This window comes from Neopelma chrysocephalum, unplaced genomic scaffold (assembly GCF_003984885.1).
Source record: "Neopelma chrysocephalum unplaced genomic scaffold, ASM398488v2 Primary Assembly neopelma1_197, whole genome shotgun sequence".
Lineage (NCBI taxonomy): Eukaryota > Metazoa > Chordata > Aves > Passeriformes > Pipridae > Neopelma > Neopelma chrysocephalum.
Genome location: NW_020897859.1, coordinates 134,387 through 153,342, shown reverse-complemented (window position 1 = coordinate 153,342; position 18,956 = coordinate 134,387). Strand labels below are relative to the sequence as shown.

At 57.0% G+C, this 18,956-nt stretch overlaps 1 protein-coding gene across 1 annotated transcript; it reads left to right on the top strand.

Annotated features, from left to right (window-relative positions):
• The first annotated feature begins 2,430 nt into the window (after nt 1–2,430).
• PLEKHO1 (pleckstrin homology domain containing O1) lies at nt 2,431–13,142 on the top strand. Its single transcript, XM_027702822.1, has 6 exons — nt 2,431–2,526; nt 3,354–3,500; nt 10,506–10,646; nt 10,926–11,030; nt 11,384–11,485; nt 11,917–13,142. Exons 1-6 carry the CDS (start codon nt 2,500–2,502, stop codon nt 12,688–12,690), a joined length of 1,296 nt encoding a protein of 431 aa, XP_027558623.1. The 5' UTR covers nt 2,431–2,499; the 3' UTR covers nt 12,691–13,142.
• The last annotated feature ends 5,814 nt before the right edge of the window (nt 13,143–18,956 follow it).

Genomic DNA, 18,956 nt, shown 5'->3' with positions numbered 1-18,956 from the left:
TGAGTGCCTCTGGCAGGAGCCTCCTCTTTCCCACCTCCCCTTTCCCTATATGTGCCCCCACGAGGTGACTCAGATCTCTGCCAGCCTGGGACCCCGACAGAGGGGAGCTCAGTCCTCAGAGGAGCCTTTCCCCTCCACTCCAGAGGGATAAATCCCTCCTCCAGCAGCCCCTTTCCCAGACAAAAATGCTGTAATCGTCGTCAGAGACTCGGAAAAGCTCATGCCCTAATTAAACTCGGCTCATCTTCCAGGCAGCAGCTTCACACTTGATATCCAGAGGCAAAATGCTGTGTGGGGGGTGTTAAAGACGTAAATAAACCGAGAGTTTGCTGATCTGCTCTGCAGAAAGGTGAGATTTTGGCGACTGTTTATATGGATCAGCACAGGGAGCAGCTGCAGCCCCGGGGCTGAGGGGGTGAAGGGGCTGTGTGGGTGTGGGAGAGACACAAACACACCTTGGGGGGGCTTTTTGTGCTGCCCACAGGAAAGGGGTGGGGACAGGGATGGGGACAGGGCTGGGAATGAGGATGGGGACAGTGACAGTGACAGGGACAAGGACAGGAGTGGGGATGGGGAGCTGCAGAGACCACGTCACCTGCCACACTGGTGTGACTGTGGCTCAGGGAGGGCACCCCCACCCCAACCCTCCCCAGCCCAGTGATCCCAGCGGGAGCAGCATCCGGGGCCGGCCCCAAGGCTGGGAGTGCGACCGCCTGTTCCCAGTACGGAAATGGGAGCCGGGTTCCCTCCTATCCCCTTCCTTCCATGTAAATTGTTGATGTTTCCAGCTCTGAATCACCGATCACATCCTTCACAAACGTGACTCACCGTCGCGCTGTCAGAGCAGCCTGAGGATCCCGAGTGGAGCTGAATCCCTGCTCCCAGGGGCAGGGAGGTGTGTGCCGGTGCGTTACCTCCCGTGATTTCAGGGCGACTTCCCTGGCATTGGAGGGCGTTTAGGAAGAGAGTGGGCGCTGGATCCGAAGGGCAGGACGGAGCCGTCCCGCTGCCACCAGCACGGTGCCATCTGGCACTGGCCACGCGCCGGCGCTCCGCAGGTCCTGGCCACTGAAAACAGGACGTGAGGAAGGACGAGGCCGGTCGGGAGGCAAAATGTCATTAAATAAACTGGCAGGTCCCGTGGTGTCCCGGCAAACTGCGCCGGGGGCTCCGGGCAGCTCAGCTGTCGCTCTGCCATCGGCCCTGCCTGGACCCAGCTCTGCCCACGTGGGCTAAAAGGGGAAACTGAGGCACGGAGATGGCAAATCCCAGTCCTGGGACCCACGGAGCTCAGGGCTGCACAGGCACGGGAGGAAAAGGCAACCCCTGGATAAGGTGTAGACAGCGACTTGTGTCCCTGTCCCAGGTATTCCCAGGTATCCAGTGCATCCCACAGCTCACAACGCAAACAGGGAGCACATGGGAACACCAATGGGATACCAACACTCACAAAAGCTCTGGAAATACTCAGTAATCCAAGTACATGCCCAGGACTCTGCACATATTAATTCCAGAGTGCTGGGGTGAAACTGCACCTTGAAATTGGGGGTGGGGGGTGCTGTCCAGTGATGGGATGGACTGTAAAGCTGGGATGGGATGGACAGTGTCATTGTAAAGCCGATCCATTGATCAATGATGGGTCAATCTATTTTCTCCTTTCTGTGCTTTACCCTCTTTCTCACCCATCTCTGATCCATAAATCTCATCCCTGACCTCAGTCTCACACTCAGACAGTTCCAGACTTGTAGGACATGCAGGAGACAGACAAAATAAGCCAAAAAAGAGGGTTTTTTTAGGAAGTTAAGTATGTCCTTACTTTTGGAAGCCACGCTTTGAATCCCACCAAGTCCTGGCTGTCAGACCCTCTGTGCTGGAAGTGACCCCTTCCCTCAGCCCCTTCCCAAGGAATCTCCCCGCTCCTCTCTCCGGGGGGATTCGTTTGCACTTCCGAACACCTTTCGGGCAGAAAACCCTCCCAGTGCCACCCGGCCGCTTTTTTTCCCCCCTTCTCCCAGGAAGTTTCCCGGTGACCCGTGACACCGCCGGGAACGCCGCCGGGACCCTCGGGGGGCAACCCGGGCGAGGTGCCGCCGACCCCCGCGCCCGCTGCCCCCCGGACTCTCCGTCCCCGGCGAGTCAGAGACAAAGAAGAAAAAAAAACCCTCGTGGGCTGCGATTCGCCCTGTGCCGTGAACCCCGACGTCACGGGCGCGCGGCTATAGATGGAGCTCGGGAGCCCGGCGCAGCCCAGCGCAGCCCCCCGAGCTGCGGGATGGTGGCGGCGGGGGGGGACGCGGCGGGGCTGGCGATGGCTCAGAGCGCCGTGTAACGGGAGAGGGCCCTGAGCCACGCGGGGCGAAGGCAGCGCGATCGCAGGAGGAGCCCCCCGGGGTGTTTCCCCCCCCCCCTCCGGCGAGGAGGCCGCGGGAGCCCCTCTCCTCCTCCGCCTCCCGCCCCCCCCCCAAAAAATAAAACCTCCTCCCAGCGCACCAAGGAACGATGAAAAAAAATAATTCTGCGAAAAGGGTGAGTGGAATCGGTTCTTCTCCCGGGGCACGGCGGGGTGAGGGAGGCTCCCGGATGTTTTGGGGAGGGGGGTTTGTCTCTCCGGTGCCAGGTGTTCGCTCGGGCTCCCCCCGCAAAAAAACGCACAGACCCCCCAAGCAGAGCCAAAGAGACCCGGAGCCCGCGGCCGGCCCAGCTCCTGCCCCTGCCCAGCGCCTCTCCGGCATCCCGCACCCGTCACAGACACTGGGGGATGTAGGCAGGCAGTTTTCATCTTGGAACACAAGGAAACCATAAAATCCAGAGGCACCATCAATCCGTCGCTCTGTGCCGTGTGTGTGTGTGTGTGTGTGTGTGCTGCACCCAGCCATCCCATCGCTGCCTACGGAGAAATCCCACATATGAACCGGCCGTAGATTTCACCTCTTGGATTAATTGCTCATGAAAAGCGCAAAAATGCAATTTTCACCGCAGTAAAAAAAAAATAATAAAAATCCAGCCGGTTTAAATTCCGCCCAACCCCCCCCCCTCCCCGTTCCCCTTTCCATGGGTAAATGCCCGCTGGATGAGGCGATAGAGACACCGGCCTGTCTTATATAACCGCGGAGGGAACCCTGCCCGGTCCTCGCAGCGTCCTCCCGGTGCTGCTGGTGCCGCTTCGCGTCTGCGGCACGAAAATCCCCGTGGAGTGACCCCGGGGAAGGACTCGGGTCCCGGCGTCGGCGGAGAGAGGGGCCGGAGGGAGAGGGAGGCGAAAGTTGGGCAAAGAAGGAGGGGGGGAGAAGAGGAGTGTAAAACCAAGAATAATCCCGTTTTCCCCCATTTTTTTCCCTCTCCCTTTGTGTTAGGGGCACCAGGATGGAAACCAGCAACCTGTGCAGCCGGAGAAGGTCGGCTGGGTGCGGAAATTTTGCGGGAAAGGCATTTTTAGGGAAATCTGGAAAAACCGTTATGTGGTTCTGAAGGGAGATCAGCTTTACATCTCGGAGAAGGAGGTAGGATCGGTTTCAGTTTCCTTTCCCATCCCCCCTTCCTTCCTTTGCATATGAAAAGGAGCAGCCCCGGCCCTTCCCAGCGCCCCTCCAGCGCCAGCCGGGCCGAGGAGGTTCTTCGGGGGCTTCTCTTCTCCCCGGGCTGGCGCCGGCAGGACCCGGCCGGGTCAGGTTCGGCTCCGACAGCGACTCTCCCAGACAGCTCTGCCGGGAGACATTTTCCCAGCGTGGAGACACGAAAGGATTCACTTAGCGAGAGTTAAGCCCTCATCCCTCTTCCTGCCGCGGCGACAGCAATGCCGGCTCCCTTCTGTGCCTGTCCTCCCTCATTGAGCCCGGCAGTGCCTTGTTCCCAGCTGCTCACTGTCCATTTGGAAATAACTCCGCTCTGCCCACTGGAATCGAGCCATTTACGGGTCGATCTCTGGTATTTTTCCCCCGTGCCAAGAGGACAACGGGGAAATTTCCCCCGGGATTCGACACCGTGTTGTACAACGTGCCCCCTCCTCTCCCCCTCCTCTGTCTCCTCGCTGGGGTTTGGGGTTTAACGTGGTGTTGACATCGGAGGTAATCGGATGTGACCGTCAGGCTGAGCCGGCACCCGGCTGTCCTTGCACGGCCCCCCCCCGCGCTTTTTGTCTCCATAAATCCATCAGGGAGAACTCCCCTGGCCAGAGCCCTCCTCCCTCGGGTCCCCTCTGACATCCCAGAGCTGCACCGGTGCCCACAGCAGGCACAGGGGCTGCTCCAGGTCAGGGAATTCGGGGTAAAACCCTGGTCTCACTGGGTTTCCCTCAGTGGGGGTCATTCCCTGCTGGACCCTGGTTGGATGCACGGCTCCCTGGCCCAGCTCAGGATCCGGAGAGTGGAAGGAGCAGCTTGATTTAAGGCTGGTTGAGTCGTGAACACGGCACACACGGAGGGGTCAAGGGTTGTTAGAACACAGAAATGGTCTAAAAAGTGGACTGAATGCCCAGGTGGTGCTGAGCTGTGTGCTGGAATTCCAGAGCTCGCTCCCATCGACCTCCTGGCTGCTCCAGAGCCAGAGAGAGACACAGGAACAGGGAATGGATGTTGTCTGCAGGGTGGGGGGGTTAGTGCCTTGGGAATGCTCAGGTAAACAGAGGTGATGAGAGAAGGATTAGAGACTGTGGACAGCGCTGGTGGTAGCGAGACACGAACCCCGTGATGGATCTATAGACACATTTATGGATTGGAAAGTTGGATGGATGTGAGAGGCACAGAGCCAGTGGCACAAATCCCCCGTGGTTTGTGGCTCTCCCGAATTTCCCAGCAGGAATGCAGACCAACACAGTCAGACTGCTGGGATGGGGTTGGGAATAGGCTGGACAAGCCAAGAGAGAAGGTGTTTGAACAGGAATCAACACAGGGAAGAGGTGCAGGGAAAAGATGTCTGTCCATCCCTCCTGAGCACATCCAGCTCAAATCCAGCTGTGCTGGGAGCCCAGGATTGGGACAAGGCTGGAGGGGCCGTATGGGGCCTGTTCTGAACAAGAAGCTCTTGTGTTTGTGTTTCTTACGGGGAAGAACTCCCGCCTGGGCCTGAGGCGGCTCCGGGGCTCCACGTGTGTGTGAGGGACCATAAATAACGCGCAGCAGCGGCTGCCGTGTCTTTATATGGAAGAATCTGTGGTCGGGCAGAGACGCGGTTACGGAGGTGACATCTGGTGCTGATGTGCACTGAGGTGACTCTCTGCTGGTCACAGAGGTGACATCTGGCTGTGGGTGTGCACTGGGGTGACTCTGTGCCTGCCGTGCAGAGGAACGTGCCGGTGTTGGGGGGTCTGGAATGTTGAGGGTCTCAGTGGAGGGGTTCCCGGGGCTTGTGTGTGCCCAGGGTGCTCCCAAGACTTTCTGCTCCCATGGTCTCAGAACAGGGGTTTGGTGCTGGCCAGAGAATCATCACTTATTCCCTGGTAAAGCCAGGCACCCCCCCCCAAAAATGAATGGGAAACTGAGTGGAAACAGCCCCGGGACGGTCTGAATTTTACCCGATTCTGCAGCGATGGGTGAAAAGATTCAGCTGCCTGTTTCTGCCACAGATCAAAGCCCTCCCGTGTTGTAAATGATTTTGCTCCATCAAAGCCACCGGAGCGACGTGGATCTGGTGGATGGAGCTCACGAGTTCATTCTCGTAGCAGCCCCGGTGTTTCCTGTCAGCTCCCCTCACGCTCAGCGGCTGCTCCAGAGCACTGGCAGGTGCTTCCGCAGGTGAAGCCACACTCCCAGCCCTCCCCCCAGCTCAGAGCAGAAGGGATTAAATTCCAGGACTCCTGGATGCTCCTCAGATCTGCCAGGGTTAAATCCCAGGGCGCCTGGAAGCTCCTCGGCTCTGCCACGCGCTCACTAAATGAGTTCAAACCAGACATTTATTTACTTTTGCCTGCATTTCTCCATCTGGGAAGCAGGGCAGTGAATCCCATCTCCCCAAGGCACATGGGAAGGGGAGTTGTCTGTCCCATGCCGGGTTCCCTCAGGAAGGATGTCGGCTCGGGGCAGGTGGTGATGCTGCACGAAGAGAGCGTGGAGTGGAACTACTCGGAGCCGAGCACGGGCTGAGGTGTGGGATGGGGAGGTTTCCAAAATTCAGCCTAACAACAAAATCTCATCCATACCCACACTTATTCCTCCAGGGAATCTGTGTGCTTTTCCAGTTGTCTGCCTAGGACCTGGGCTTGCAGGTCAGAGCCCTGATTTATTTAGTTTTGTCAGGAGAATTTGGGAATGCCCAATGGGAGCCCGGGCTTCTCCTTGGCAGAGCCAAGTCTGGAGAGGAGAGGAAATGTAGTTTTTCATCCCAACTGATGGAAAACGCCAGTAGGATGTTTGAGTGCAGCCCTTTGGAAGCTGTGGGACTTGTCTGACACCTCCTGAACCAGGAGCTCACTCCGTTCCCCCGCGGCAGCCGAACTCCGGGAACTGACACCAAACCCCTCCGTTATTCAGCGTCTGGTCACCGGCCAAACCCAGCTTTGAGGAGATAATCTGCGGAGGGCTGAGCTCTGCTGAGCACCACACCACCTTCTAAGCCCACTTTTACATTCTTTCCCCTCCCTCTCCTCACGCCTGTCCCTCCCCCCGGCACATTTCTGGGAATTGTTCACCGTTTCTGGCCCAGCTTTGCCCCTGCCCGCGCCGGGAGCGGCGGCCGGGCCGACTCACAGCCGGGCTCGGCGCTTCCTCGCAGGAAGCCGGGGGCTGCCAGACGGCTCTGGGTGACGAGGGCGATGAGGAAACGCTTCTCTAGAGCCTTCCCTTGTTTGCCACCAAAGGCATCGGCTCAATTAGCACAAGAGCACTCGAGGAGCTGCTGCTCCTCGCCGCTCCCTGTTCCAGCCCGGCTCGTGCTGCTGGCAGGGGGGGCGGTGGGGGTGTGTTGGCACACTGGGTTCTGTGGTGCTCCATGGGGAGTGTTTGCCCTCAGTGAGCACTGCCATGCACGGCGTGATGGGATTTTGGGGAGGAATTCTGTCCCTTGCACACACGTGTGTGCATCCCCATCCCAGGGACAGCCCAATTTCAGCCAGGTCTGCACAGATGTCCATCCTTGCACACACATGTGCATCCCTGTCCCAGGGACAGCCCAATTTCAGCCAGGTCTGCAGAGATGTCCATCCTTGCACACACATGTGCATCCCCATCCCAGGGACAGCCCAATTTCAGCCAGGTCTGCAGAGATGTCCATCCTTGCACACACATGTGCATCCCCGTCCCAGGGACAGCCCAATTTCAGCCGGCTCTGCAGGAAGCTCCGTCCCTTCCTGGGGCAGAGCTGCTCGAGAGCTGCTCAGCTGGAGGAAGTGAAACTTTGGTGGCAGCCTGTGAGGGGAACTCGTCAGCTCCGAAACTGCCCATGTTTGGGTATTTGGTTCCACTGAGAGTCTGGAGGTTTCTGGTTACACCCTGAGCTGTGCCGTGACCTCCCGAGTGTCCCGTGGGTGCGTTACAGTGCGTGTCTTGTGATTTTCTGTACCTTCCGCATTTGTCCGTGTCCCATTAAGGAACTGATAAGGCAAATCTCTGCCTAAAATCCTAGGATGGAGTGACTGAGCACCTGCCCTTCCCCTCTGTGCCTGGTTTGGCCCCAAAACACAGCCCTACCCTGGGTCCGGGAGGTTCGGAGTCGCTGCAGGCTTGGTGAGGGAGGAAATCTGAACTCTCCTCAGTGAGACACCCAGGGGCAGTTAATTAACCCACATCAGGGACCCTCAACACCCAAGAACAGTTAATTATAGACTTTGGGGAGCACAAATAGCTGGGACCTTCTAGAGCAGGGGTTCGGGTGCCATGGCTGGTGTTCTGACCCACCACGTGCCCGCAGACCCCCAGGGGCAGGGAATGGCAGGGCCGGGGTCCCTGGGCCCAGCCCGGGCGGGCAGCAGCTGCGGGGGAAGGAGTGTGAGGAGTGTGAGGAGTGTGAGGAGTGTGAGGAGTGTGAGGAATGCAGCTCCTCTCCTCGGATCCCAGCAGTGTCAGCAGTGCTGGTCCCGGCACAGCTGCCGGGGGGTGCGGGGCTGGGTGGTCTCATGGCTGCAGGGTCTAATGTCCCCTGCTGTAGGGCTGTGGGACACCTCAGGTTCCTTCTCCGTGCCTCAGTTTCCCTTCCCTCAAGCTGGCCACAGGCAGGAGCCAGGCAGAACACCGGGGTGAAGCTGTTTTGTCTGCCTTGAGCAGCTAGAACACAGCAGCTAAGCCAGCAGACAGCCAGGGCAGCGCCTGCTGGGGCTGATGCACCTTAATCCTGCCCCTGAGCTGCCCCCCATGCCACCACCTCTCTCCTTTGGGCCTCAGGAGCCTCCCACAAAGGACAAAAGAGCCGGTGGTTCCTCTGGAGTTGCCTTTCACCTTCCTTCTCTCCAGTTTCCCTCCCTGCACACCGGATGCTCTGTTACCTCAGAGTGGGAGGGGGATCAGCTGCCCATGGCCCCCCAGGAGAGTCCCTCTGTCCTTCCTGTGCCCCCTGGAATCGCTGCCACTGACCCTCTTCCCCCAAGAATCCCACTGTGGATGTTGCCAGTTCCCAGTTTTAAGGGTTTTCTAACGGGTCCCCCACACTTTGGTGGGAGCAGGGTCCCCTCCCCGCGCCCAAGTGCAGTGTCAGAGCCCTGGCACTTGTCATTCCGGGATGTTTAAAGGACGAGCTGCACCTGCCGCAGGGTGTTTGCCTGAGCCAAAGGCACCTGCTCCGTCCTGCAGCCTCCCTCGGGTGTTCCTGGGGGCAGGATATTAAATCCCAGCTCCAGGAAGAGGGAGGAGGGAGGGGAGGGCCGGGGAAGCCCCAGTGACCTACATGGGCGAACATCTGGAGCGAGGGCTCCGATCTCAGCCACGGGGGCACAGCTGGGGGGGCTCGGAGGGGACTGGCCTTTCCTGCTGCAAATGAGTCGGGCTGGATTCGGCCGAGATTCTTGGAAAGAGGTGGATTGCAGGATGGCAGCGGGAAGAGATCAAAGCCGATTAGCGGCGCACGGGGAGGATGCGGAGCCAGACATTATCTGTTCTCACCCCCAGGCACAGGGGTTGGGTCACGAGCAGGAACCAGCTCCGGGGCATCAGGAATGGCACTGCCAGTGTCCCAAGGATCCTGGGGACACACCCAGGAGCAGAAGGAGAAGGACAGAGGGGAGCTGCAGTCATTAGGCAGGGCCAGATGGTCAGTTTTTCCCTGCCCCTGGTTAGGAAGCTGGTTTAGTCACCCTCTTTGATAAAATTCTATGGAAAAATCATGGGAAATTCCTTCAGTGCTTCCCAAAACCGGGGAGGAAATGTATGAAATGAGGTGGAGTCCTTTCAGGAAATCTGAGGGCTCAGACCTCACCACCATCTGCCTTCCTGGCACCTGAGTTACACACCCTCAGTCACCAATCCAGCCTGGAATGACCGGCTGGAGTCGGATTAAGCAGATGGATGTGGATTTGGGCCTGCTGCAGTGCTGTCTGTAAGGGACATGCAAACCCAAGCTCTCTCCCACCCCAGTCCCCTAATTCCTCCTGTTTGCCATGGAAGAGCAGAGCTGCCCTGCCATAGGAATGGGATTGAGGATGGTGCATTAGGAGGGTGATGAAGAGGAAGGGCTTTGCCATCTCCCCTTGGCTCCAAGTGTGCCCGAGGGATGGCACCGGCAGCTCAGGGGTCAGCACCCAGACCCCTGCCTGCCCCCCAGACCCCTGCCTGCCCTCCTGACCCCTGCCTGCCCCCCAGACCCCTGCCTGCCTCCCCAGTGCAGCTGCAGCCTCAGCAACCCTGTGTAAGTCCCATCTTTAATGTGAGCCTCTGGACACTGATCCATTGCCGGGTGCCCATCTCACCATGGCAGTGCAGAGTGTTGGGGAACAGCCCTGGAAAGCAGGAGATCTTGTGAAGTGGTGACTCGAGGATTCTCTACAGGACACCAAGAAGTGGTTCTGTCAGTGAGGGCCGAGCCCCAGCACTCTGTTCCTTCTCAAAACCTTCTCCTGGCTGCTGAAGGTCTCGTGAGAGCCTGGCAGCCCCTGCCCTGGCTGGTGGGTTCTGCCCACAGCCCCCTCCCCAGGGCAAGGGCTCAGAGTTGTGTCAGCACTCCGGGAGCCACCCCCGGAGTCAGCTGCCAGCACAGAGTAAAAATAGGAAGTGCTAATCCTGATCCCTCTGACTCTTGTTCCGCTGTCTGCAGAGAATGATTGTCCCTTTGAATCAGAGATGAGGGTCCACCTCCTCCAGCACCTCCTGCCTCCACACCCTCCTGGCACACAGGACCCCCTCCTCACAGCTGGAGTAAACCCTGCTCGTTTTGAGGGTCCCCAAAGCATGAACACTGTGTCTGATCACACCTGCACGGCCTTTCAGCCTGGTCCCAGTAACTCTGGGGGTGGGAGAGGCAGGAATTAACCTGGGAAAGTGTGATTTTCATGCCATCCTTCTAAAGAGTCATGTTGAAATCCTGCTGGCTGGAGCAGCAGCCTCTCCGTCCGACACCCGCAAGGCTTTAATTTTCTTGCTGTTTTGCAGGTAAAAGATGAAAAAACCATACAGGAAATGTTCGACCTGAGTGACTATGAGAAATGTGAAGAGCTCAGGAAGTCCAAAAGTAGAAGCAAAAAGAACCACAGCAAATTTACCCTCGCCCACTCCAGGCAGCCTGGAAACACGGTACGTGGGGCTTGGCCAGACACGGGCAGCGCGAGAGCCCTCGGCTCTGGGGGTAGGCAGGGATGCAGATGGTCCTGGTGGGATGTAGGGAAAGGAGGGATGTGGATGGTCCTGGGGTTTGCTGCGTGTGGTGGAGCAGCGCCGTTTGCAGGGCTGGAGGCTCAGGTCTCCTTTGCCTTCTCTGTAGAGGCTGTGGGGCTCTCTCTGGGCAGGGCCCACGTGAAAGCTTCTCTGTGTGAGTTCAGTCACTGGCACTGACCTGAATTCCCTCTTTTGTAGGCACCAAACCTGATCTTCCTGGCCGTGAGTCCGGAAGAGAAAGAGTCCTGGATTAACGCCCTCAACTCTGCGATCACACGCGCCAAAAACCGCATCTTGGACGAGGTGAGCGGGACTCGGGGCTGGGGCCCGGCTGCCCTGTCTCATCCTTCATCTTGGGGGAAGGTTTGAGACTGCTGGGGAGCAGCAGCCCCTCTGACCCCTCCGTTCCTGGTGCAAAAAGGGGAGCAGAGCCACTGGGGTTTTATGGTCTGCACCCACACACAGCCACCTGCACGCAGAGTGGGCTCTTGGGAGGTCTGGGATAGTGTGATCCTCCCAGCACTGACCACAGAGCTATGGCAAGGGACAGCCCACAAGGCTCTGTCCCCTGCCTGGCCCACCCTGGGGCCCAGCCTGGCCTGCACAGGGCTGGTGGGACAGCCTGGAAGGGTCACCCTGCCTGTGTCACCCCGCAGGTCACTGTGGAAGAGGACAGCTTCCTCGCCCACCCCACGCGCGACAGGGCCAAGATCCAGCACTCCCGGCGCCCTCCCACGCGGGGACACCTGATGGCTGTGGTAGGTACAACCAACCCCGGGGGAAATTCCCTTGGGAGCGTTCCACTTGTAAATAAGGGCAAGGAGAGCCGGTGTTGGAGCTCCAGCCTGAGCTGAGGGTTGCCATCAGTGCAGCTCTGGGTCACCAGCTCCTCCGCTCTCGTGGACCAGTGCACTGTGCAAACCCTCCGGCAAAGTCCCAGTTTGCCATCACTGACACCTGCTCCCTCAGGTTCCTGCTGGGAACAGCCGGAGAGCTGCTCCTGGGCGACCAGGGAGGGCTCACATGGTTTGGGTCCGTGGATCTGCAGCTCAGCCAGAGCCTCAAACCCAGGCTCTGGAGCAGGGAGCATCACTGCTCCTTCTCTGTGCCGTGTATCCATGGTGTGGAGACCCTCGGAAGCAGGTGCAGCCGTTCCAGTGCCAACCCACTCTGCTTTCTGCTCCTCCAGGCATCTACCTCAACCTCCGACGGCATGCTGACCCTCGACCTGATCCAGGAGGAAGACGCCTCTCCGGAGGATCACGGCACCTGCGAGGAGAGTTTCCGGGTGGACCTGGACAAGTCCATGGCTCACCTCACTGCCGGCCGGCGCCGCTCCGACTCGGAGAACACCAAGGCGCCGGAGAAAGGGCGGACGGGGAGCCTCCCGCGGCGGGAGGTGACCTCGTGGGACAGGGCCGGGCAGCGCAAGGACTCCTTTGACAAAGGGACCATGTACACGCCGCAGGTCCCCAAAAAGCTCTCGTACTCAGAAAAGAATAAATGTGCCTCCATGGAAGAAATCCTGTCCCGGCGGGACTCTTCCGCGCACCGGGCGGTGCTGAGGAGGGGGCTGGAGGCTCAGTTTGCCTCGGCAGAGCCGGAGCAGCTGTCCCGGATACAGGAACTGGTTGCACTGAAACTGGAAAAAACTCAGGAACTGCTGACGGAGGTGAAGGGCTACGGGGAAGGCAAAAGAAAGACCAAGGACTCCAACACCAGCACCGCCAGCACCACCACCACCACCTCTTCTTCCTCATCACCTTCCAAGTCGGACTCTGAAAGGATCCTGCAGGAATCTGAGAGGCTGCTGGGGGAGGCTTCCTCCACCTGGAGCCAAGCCAAGAGGGTGCTGCAGGAGATCAAAGAGCTGAGGGACCTGTACAAACAGTTTGAGCTGCAGCAGTCAGACTCGAAGCCCAAACAGAGCTCACAGTCGCAGTTCAGGAAGAGCATGATGTGAAGGCAAGCCTTGGGATGGGAGGGAGGGACCGGGGATGGCGGCTGTCTGGTCTGGGTTTTTTTTTTTAATTATTATTATTTACAGTGTTCGAAAGAGTGAAAAGGTGCCTGTTCTCACCCAAATTTGCTTCTCAAAGCTTGGACCCTTCCTTTCCTCCAGCGCAACCCCTGATGAATCAACCCTGTGTTCCAATAAATCAGTTACAGTTTATACCTCCTTTGTAAGAGCTCCCTTTGCACCACAGGCCCTGGGTTGTGCCGTGCTCGGAGGGCAGGATTGAGCACTGGTTCCCAGGAAGTGCCCGTGCCTGCCTGGAGCAGCCCATGGGGTGGAGGCTCTCGCCCTGGATGAGCCCTGGCATTGCTGCTCCTGTGTCTGGGCTGTATCCCAAACTACAGCTCCTTTACCTGGAGGTTCATCTTGGAAATAAATGACACAAAAAGGTCATAAAAGGTGTCCATCCCCGCCAGTGCCTGGGAGTTCCCATTATCCAGGACATGAAGATGCTGGAAGTCCAGGCTGGTCCCCAGTGTTACATGGGCAGCTCATGGGGCTCTGTCCTGGCACAGTCCCTTGGAGAATTTGGGGTTGGCAGCTGTTACTTTGGGGTGCACACAGAGCCTCTGGAAGGGCAGCAGGGATGCAATCCATGTCCACCCTGATCCCTTCAGGCCAAGGATGCCTCACAGACCCCCTTGGCCCTGAGCAATGGGAGGTAGCAGCGATATGGGATCACACAAGAGGATCAAAGCTTTGGATCCGACAGCCCACACAGGGGGTTGGGGGGCTTTGGGATTTTAAATTTCATTTCTCTTTTATTTTTTACCTTTTCTTTGAGCTGAGGGGGCAGCAGCCGGACGCCACAAGCCAGCAGCAGTTTCGGTAGGCTCGGCTCTGCTCTCTCAGGTGTCACAGTCAGACAGCAGCAGGTTTGGTAGGTTTGGCTCTGCTCTCTCAGGTGTCACGGTCAGACAGCAGCAGGTACTGTGCTTGTGCTGCCCTGGCTCAGAATCAGCCCCGCTGGAAGGAAAGCTGAGCCCAGAGCTGAGCTCAGATCCCTCACGTGACTCCGAGCGCTCGGCTCGAGGGCTGGCTCAGCTTTCACACCTGTGAGCAGGATGTGGTGATGTCTCACAGGTTCACCCACATGGCAACATCCAACTGTTCCTTGGTTTTTTAAAAGGAAACCTAATTCCGGTACCTACATTGCAAATAGTCCATGAAAATATTAAACCCACTGAGTTATTTCCTGGTCGTGGTCGGTGTTGTCTCTTTTCTTTCCTGGCTGACCCCCCCTGGAAGGAGGTTGGTGACGTTCCTGGGGCTGCTCAGCCTCACTACAAAGCCTCATGTTGCTGAGGTTGCTGGTTGGTTTTAATTAGTTCTTCTCCAACTCTCCCATTAGAATTACTGGGGGATTGCTGCTGGCATGAGTTTCCCGAAAGTTTTTTGACAGATTTCAGATCCAGCCCTTGCAGCAGTTTTTGCCTTGTCTCTGACTCCAGCTCCCTCTTGGCCTGCTCTGAAGGGACGCCACTTGTCCCCAAACTCCTGTGACCTCCTGCATCCCAGGTAGCACCAGCAAGATGCTGCTTTTCTGACTCCCTCCCCAGCAACTCTCCTTGAATTCCAGAACGATCATTGCAGCACTGCTCTGAGCTGAGGCCTCCGGAAGAGGCAGGAGCACATGCTCCGTGTGATGCTGGAAAGGGAGAAGAGCTGAGAGGTCACCAGGAGCAGCTGCTGGTGCTGCCACCCCTGGCACACTGACCCGCCCTGCCTTGCTCTCTTCAGGAGCAGCGAGGCCCTGAAGCTCCTCAGAAGGGCAGTTTTAGGGCTCTTGTCCCGCTCCTCACCCCTGTGTTTCCCCGCTGCCTTCCCTGCCCGGCCCCCCTGCCCTCGGAGGCATTCCCAAAGCTGCTGGCACGGGGCAGGGAGCCCCGGGGAGCCGCAAAGCCAAGGGCAGCACAGACGTGGCTTTGTGCATCGCCCCCCGGCTGGTGGGTCTATCCATGCGGGAATAACACTGCACAAAGGGGCCGTGCCGGGCCAGCAGCGGAGCAGCCGTCTGCCATCCCCAGAAAGGGCCGGTATTGTCCAGCGCCGCAATTATGTCGGCTCCGGAGACAAAACACTGGATCATTACAGGAATACAGAGCGCCCTGGCAGAGCAGGCAAGTCTGAAGTCCGATAATGGCCAAGAAGTCTGGGTTCTGCCCAACTGCGCCTTGAAAACACGTGCAGAACAGGGCGAGGGGGGGGGGTTGGGAAGAGGGGTTTCCCGTTACACTTCAGGGAGACGGGATTGGGACGGGATTCTTAAGATGTAGGCAAAGCGTCTCCTGTAAAAATAGCTGCAATTTGCTCGACACATGCCGGGGAGCGGGCGAGCGTGTGCTGTGCTCGTCAGCTGGCGCTCGGCTCCGCTCCCTGCGCCTCCCTGCCTGCTTCCCCGGCACAGCCAATCCCCGGAATGCTCCCGCTCCCAGCCAAATAAGGACCGCGGAGCGAGGAACCCCGGCTGCGTGCGGCACCCAGGAGCCCACCCACCCTCCCAGCCAAAGCGCCTTTTTTTGGTTATTTTCTCCCTCTCCGCCTCAAAGGCTTTAGTCAAAACCCCCCCCTCCTCCTTCCCTCCTTGCCTCTCTCCCTCCCTCCCTCCTCTGCCTTTCGAGACACCTTAGGAAGGAATTCTTTACTTGGGAAGGAATCCTTCCCTGTGAGGGTGGGGAGGCCCTGGCACGGGTTGCCCAGAGAAGCTGTGGTTGCCCTGGATCCCTGGAAGTGTCCAAGGCCAGGTTGGACGGGGCTTGGAGCAACCTGGGATAATGGAAGGTGTCCCTGCCCATGGCAGGGGGTGGGACTGGATGAGATTTAAGGTCTCTCCCAGCCCAACCCATTCTGTGATTCCATGAATCTATGAAAATGCCAGGGGATTACCACATCCAACAACCTGGGAAAAGGGGGCTGAAAACCCAATAACCCCCCCCAGGGAGCCACGGGGGCCGAGCTCAGCCTGAGCTGACCCAGCAGGCACAGCTCCTGCCCGAGGAGCATGTTTTGGGTCAGCCCCATGTGACACACACAGCAGCCCTAAATTTCACCCACTGCAGGTTTTGGGCTCACCAGGCTGGACAGAGGGAGCAGCTGCAGCGTCTCTGCAGTGCTGAGAGGCCTCTGGAAAGCAGGAGGTGCCGATTAAGAGGCCTTTGGTGGCTTTAAATAGAATTTACACTTACTTGGAGGCAACTTTCACACTGCTGGAGGGAGGCAAAACTCGGTAGAGCAGAATCAGGTTCATGTTGTTCCGACAGCACTGGGCTATTCCTGCAGGCTGGAATTACACCTGACAAAGCAGTTAACAGGAGTAAAATTGTGGCAGATAAAGTCCAGTTTCTCCAGCAGTTTCCTGCCTTGGAAAAAGCCCCCAACTCCCTGAGTGGAGCAGGAACACCAGTGACTCATGGCAGAGGGTTCTCAGGCTGGGGAGGGGGTGGATAAACACAGTTCTCCAACACAGCCGATGGCTCCTGCTGTGCAGAAGGATTTCTTGGAGTTACTGATGGAGGAGGCTGCAGAAATTGTTGCTTTTTTTTTTTTCCTCCAAGGCAGATGCCTTAAAATGAGAAGGTTTGGACTTGGGAAGTAAAATGGGAAGCGTGGTGCTTCCAGCCTCAGAGCGCTGGAGGATCGAATCCTCTTCCACGTCCCGAGAGAGGGGAAGAGACAGAAAATAGTTTGACCCACATTCACAAGAATAATTATTGACTTAACAAGTTCCAGCCGGGTTTTCAAATTAAAGCTCGGCAAGAACAGACCCACTTCCCTAAAAAAAAGAGAAAAGGGAAAAGCTCAGGGGTTTTGTATGTCAGATGTACCCGTGTGCAAATATATCCCTGGAATATGCATGTGTAGAGATTTGTGTGTGTTCCTATCTCTTTAAGAGGGAATTCTTTGGTGAGATATGCAGTACAGTGCCTTGGATTTCTTTTCCCTAAATCCAGTTTGAGCTGCTGGGGAGTTTCTCGTCAGGCTCAGAGCATCCCCACACTCCCTTCCCTGTGAGGCTGGAGGAGTTGCTTCGATGCTGCAGCTGTTTGAAGTGACACCTGGTAAGGAAAAAGGCGAAAGGTGCAGCTGTAGTTGGACCTTTTGGAAGTGTTTCCTGAGCCTGGCCCAGGAATGGCAAATCTCAGGTGCTTTCAGACACTGTTGTTTCGTTTGACTCTATAAAATGTCCCAAGGGACTGAAAACTACAGTGACACTTCCACTTCCTCAGTCTGCAACGTGTTTAACAACTTCTTGCTCTGTTTTGACACAACTCGCCCCTGCTTAGAGGGAAGGCAGGGGTTTTAAATTTTATTTTTTTTTTAACTTTTGGGGGTGTTTGGGAGAGGCCAGATGAGCCACAGTTCGAAGTGCAGAGCTCAGTCCTGCCCCCGACACCGTTGGCTTGGGAGTTCTGCACTGGAATGGTGATCCCTCCTTCCAAACCCCTGCCCTGGGGCTGATGGAATTGGGCCTGTGGCTGGAATAAAGAGCCCATACACACAGGACGAGCAGACAGAGGGAACCATTCAGAGCTGGAGGAATCCGTGGCTCACAGGCTTGTACTGGGCAGTGAGCAAAGGTCTGGCATTGACTGGAGTGACCCAGAGGAGACGTGGACATCATTATTTAAAGGACTCCCAACAGATGGGCTGAGTCCTTAATGGCTTTAAACTGAGGGAGAGAAGGTTTAGATGGGATTTTGGGAAGGAGTTCTTCCCTGTGAGGGAGGGAGGCACAGGTTGCCCAGAGAAGCTGTGACTGCCCCATCTTAATAAAAGCATAACACTGGTGCTTAAAAACATCAGTTCTTTACTTTCCTTCTTCCTTTCTGAGTAAGCACCATGACCTTGTGTTAACACGGTTACTGTGGAGTTCTAGAACCTGGGATTTTTTCCTAAATGACTTGCACATTTCCCACTAAAAACTGCAAGACTTCAGATAACACCAACATCCTGTCAGTGGCAGAGTCAGGAGGAATCCAGCTTTTCTGATTCATTCCTTATCCCCAACGCTGCCTTCCAAGAAACCAAGATTTCCCAAGGTATCATTCCTTTCCCATGACTTGATTTCTAGAAACCTGGAAGGAAGACTCCAGAAGGAGTGGCCCTTCCATTTCCTTCTGGTCTCATTTCCCTACATCTCCAGCAACACAAATAATCTTATAAGTGACATAAAACATTTCCAAAAAACATACGCTGAAAGCACAAATCCCTCAGGATCCTCTGCCCAAACCAACCCTTCCTTCCCTCGCTCTCTGCGTCTCAGTGAGCGGAGCCTCGTTGTTTGGATAATTCAGGGTGCCAGATGGCTGTAAATATGTTCACAATCCTCCTTACCCCGCTCCCTCCTCCCTGGCACCCTCACCGCTCTCCCCGGTACCGAGCACCTGGTCTGTTCCCGTTTGGAGCCTCCCTTCTCCTCTCTGGAGCTAAATTGGCACCTCTGGTTTGTATTTTCCCTTTAAACGAAGCGGGAAGATCTCAGGGAATGTTTTGTACCAGGGGATGCTTCCTCACTGTCGCTTGCACCATCAGATAATTAATAACGTGCCTCCTCCTGCCCCGTGGCATCATCTCCCTTCCTGTGGGAATGCTGTCCCTGACATGGGGAGGTGCAGCTCACCTGCCGGGAATCACGAGGGCGGAGCAGCTTCTTCCTATTTTGAGAGCAGCAATCTCATGCTTGCCCTTGGCACGGGGAAAGGGCACACGGAACAGGGTGATTCATCCCAAATCATGCCCCGAGGACCTGGCAGAGGCAGCGTTTGAACAACCGCTCTTCCCTGCCTCACAGGTACAGATTCACTGTCATACCCTGATCCTGTTATTCCATAGCCCAGGAGCACCCAAATCCCAGGGCCTGAGCCCACGGATGACTTTTCTGCGTAATGGAACATTCCCAAAGTGCTGAGCAGTAAGAAAAGGACAGAAAGCTGTTTCGGTGGCACTGTAAAAGGGGAAGTTGGTTTCAAGGCGTCTGAAAACACGGGCGGTGACGTTTCTAGAACTGAGGAACAACTGAGGTCCTGAGCTGCCTCAGGAACGCTGCAGCAGCACAAATTCGGGTCACGGGAAGGGTGAGTGGGTTGTCAGAGGAAACGCTGAGAGGTGAGACAGCATCTCTTTAGGTTTTCAAATGTGTCCCCTCAAGTGTCCCCATGTTGCGTAACCAGGCAGTGTCAGCTCTGTCCCTCCAGCACATGCTCCAGTTTTCC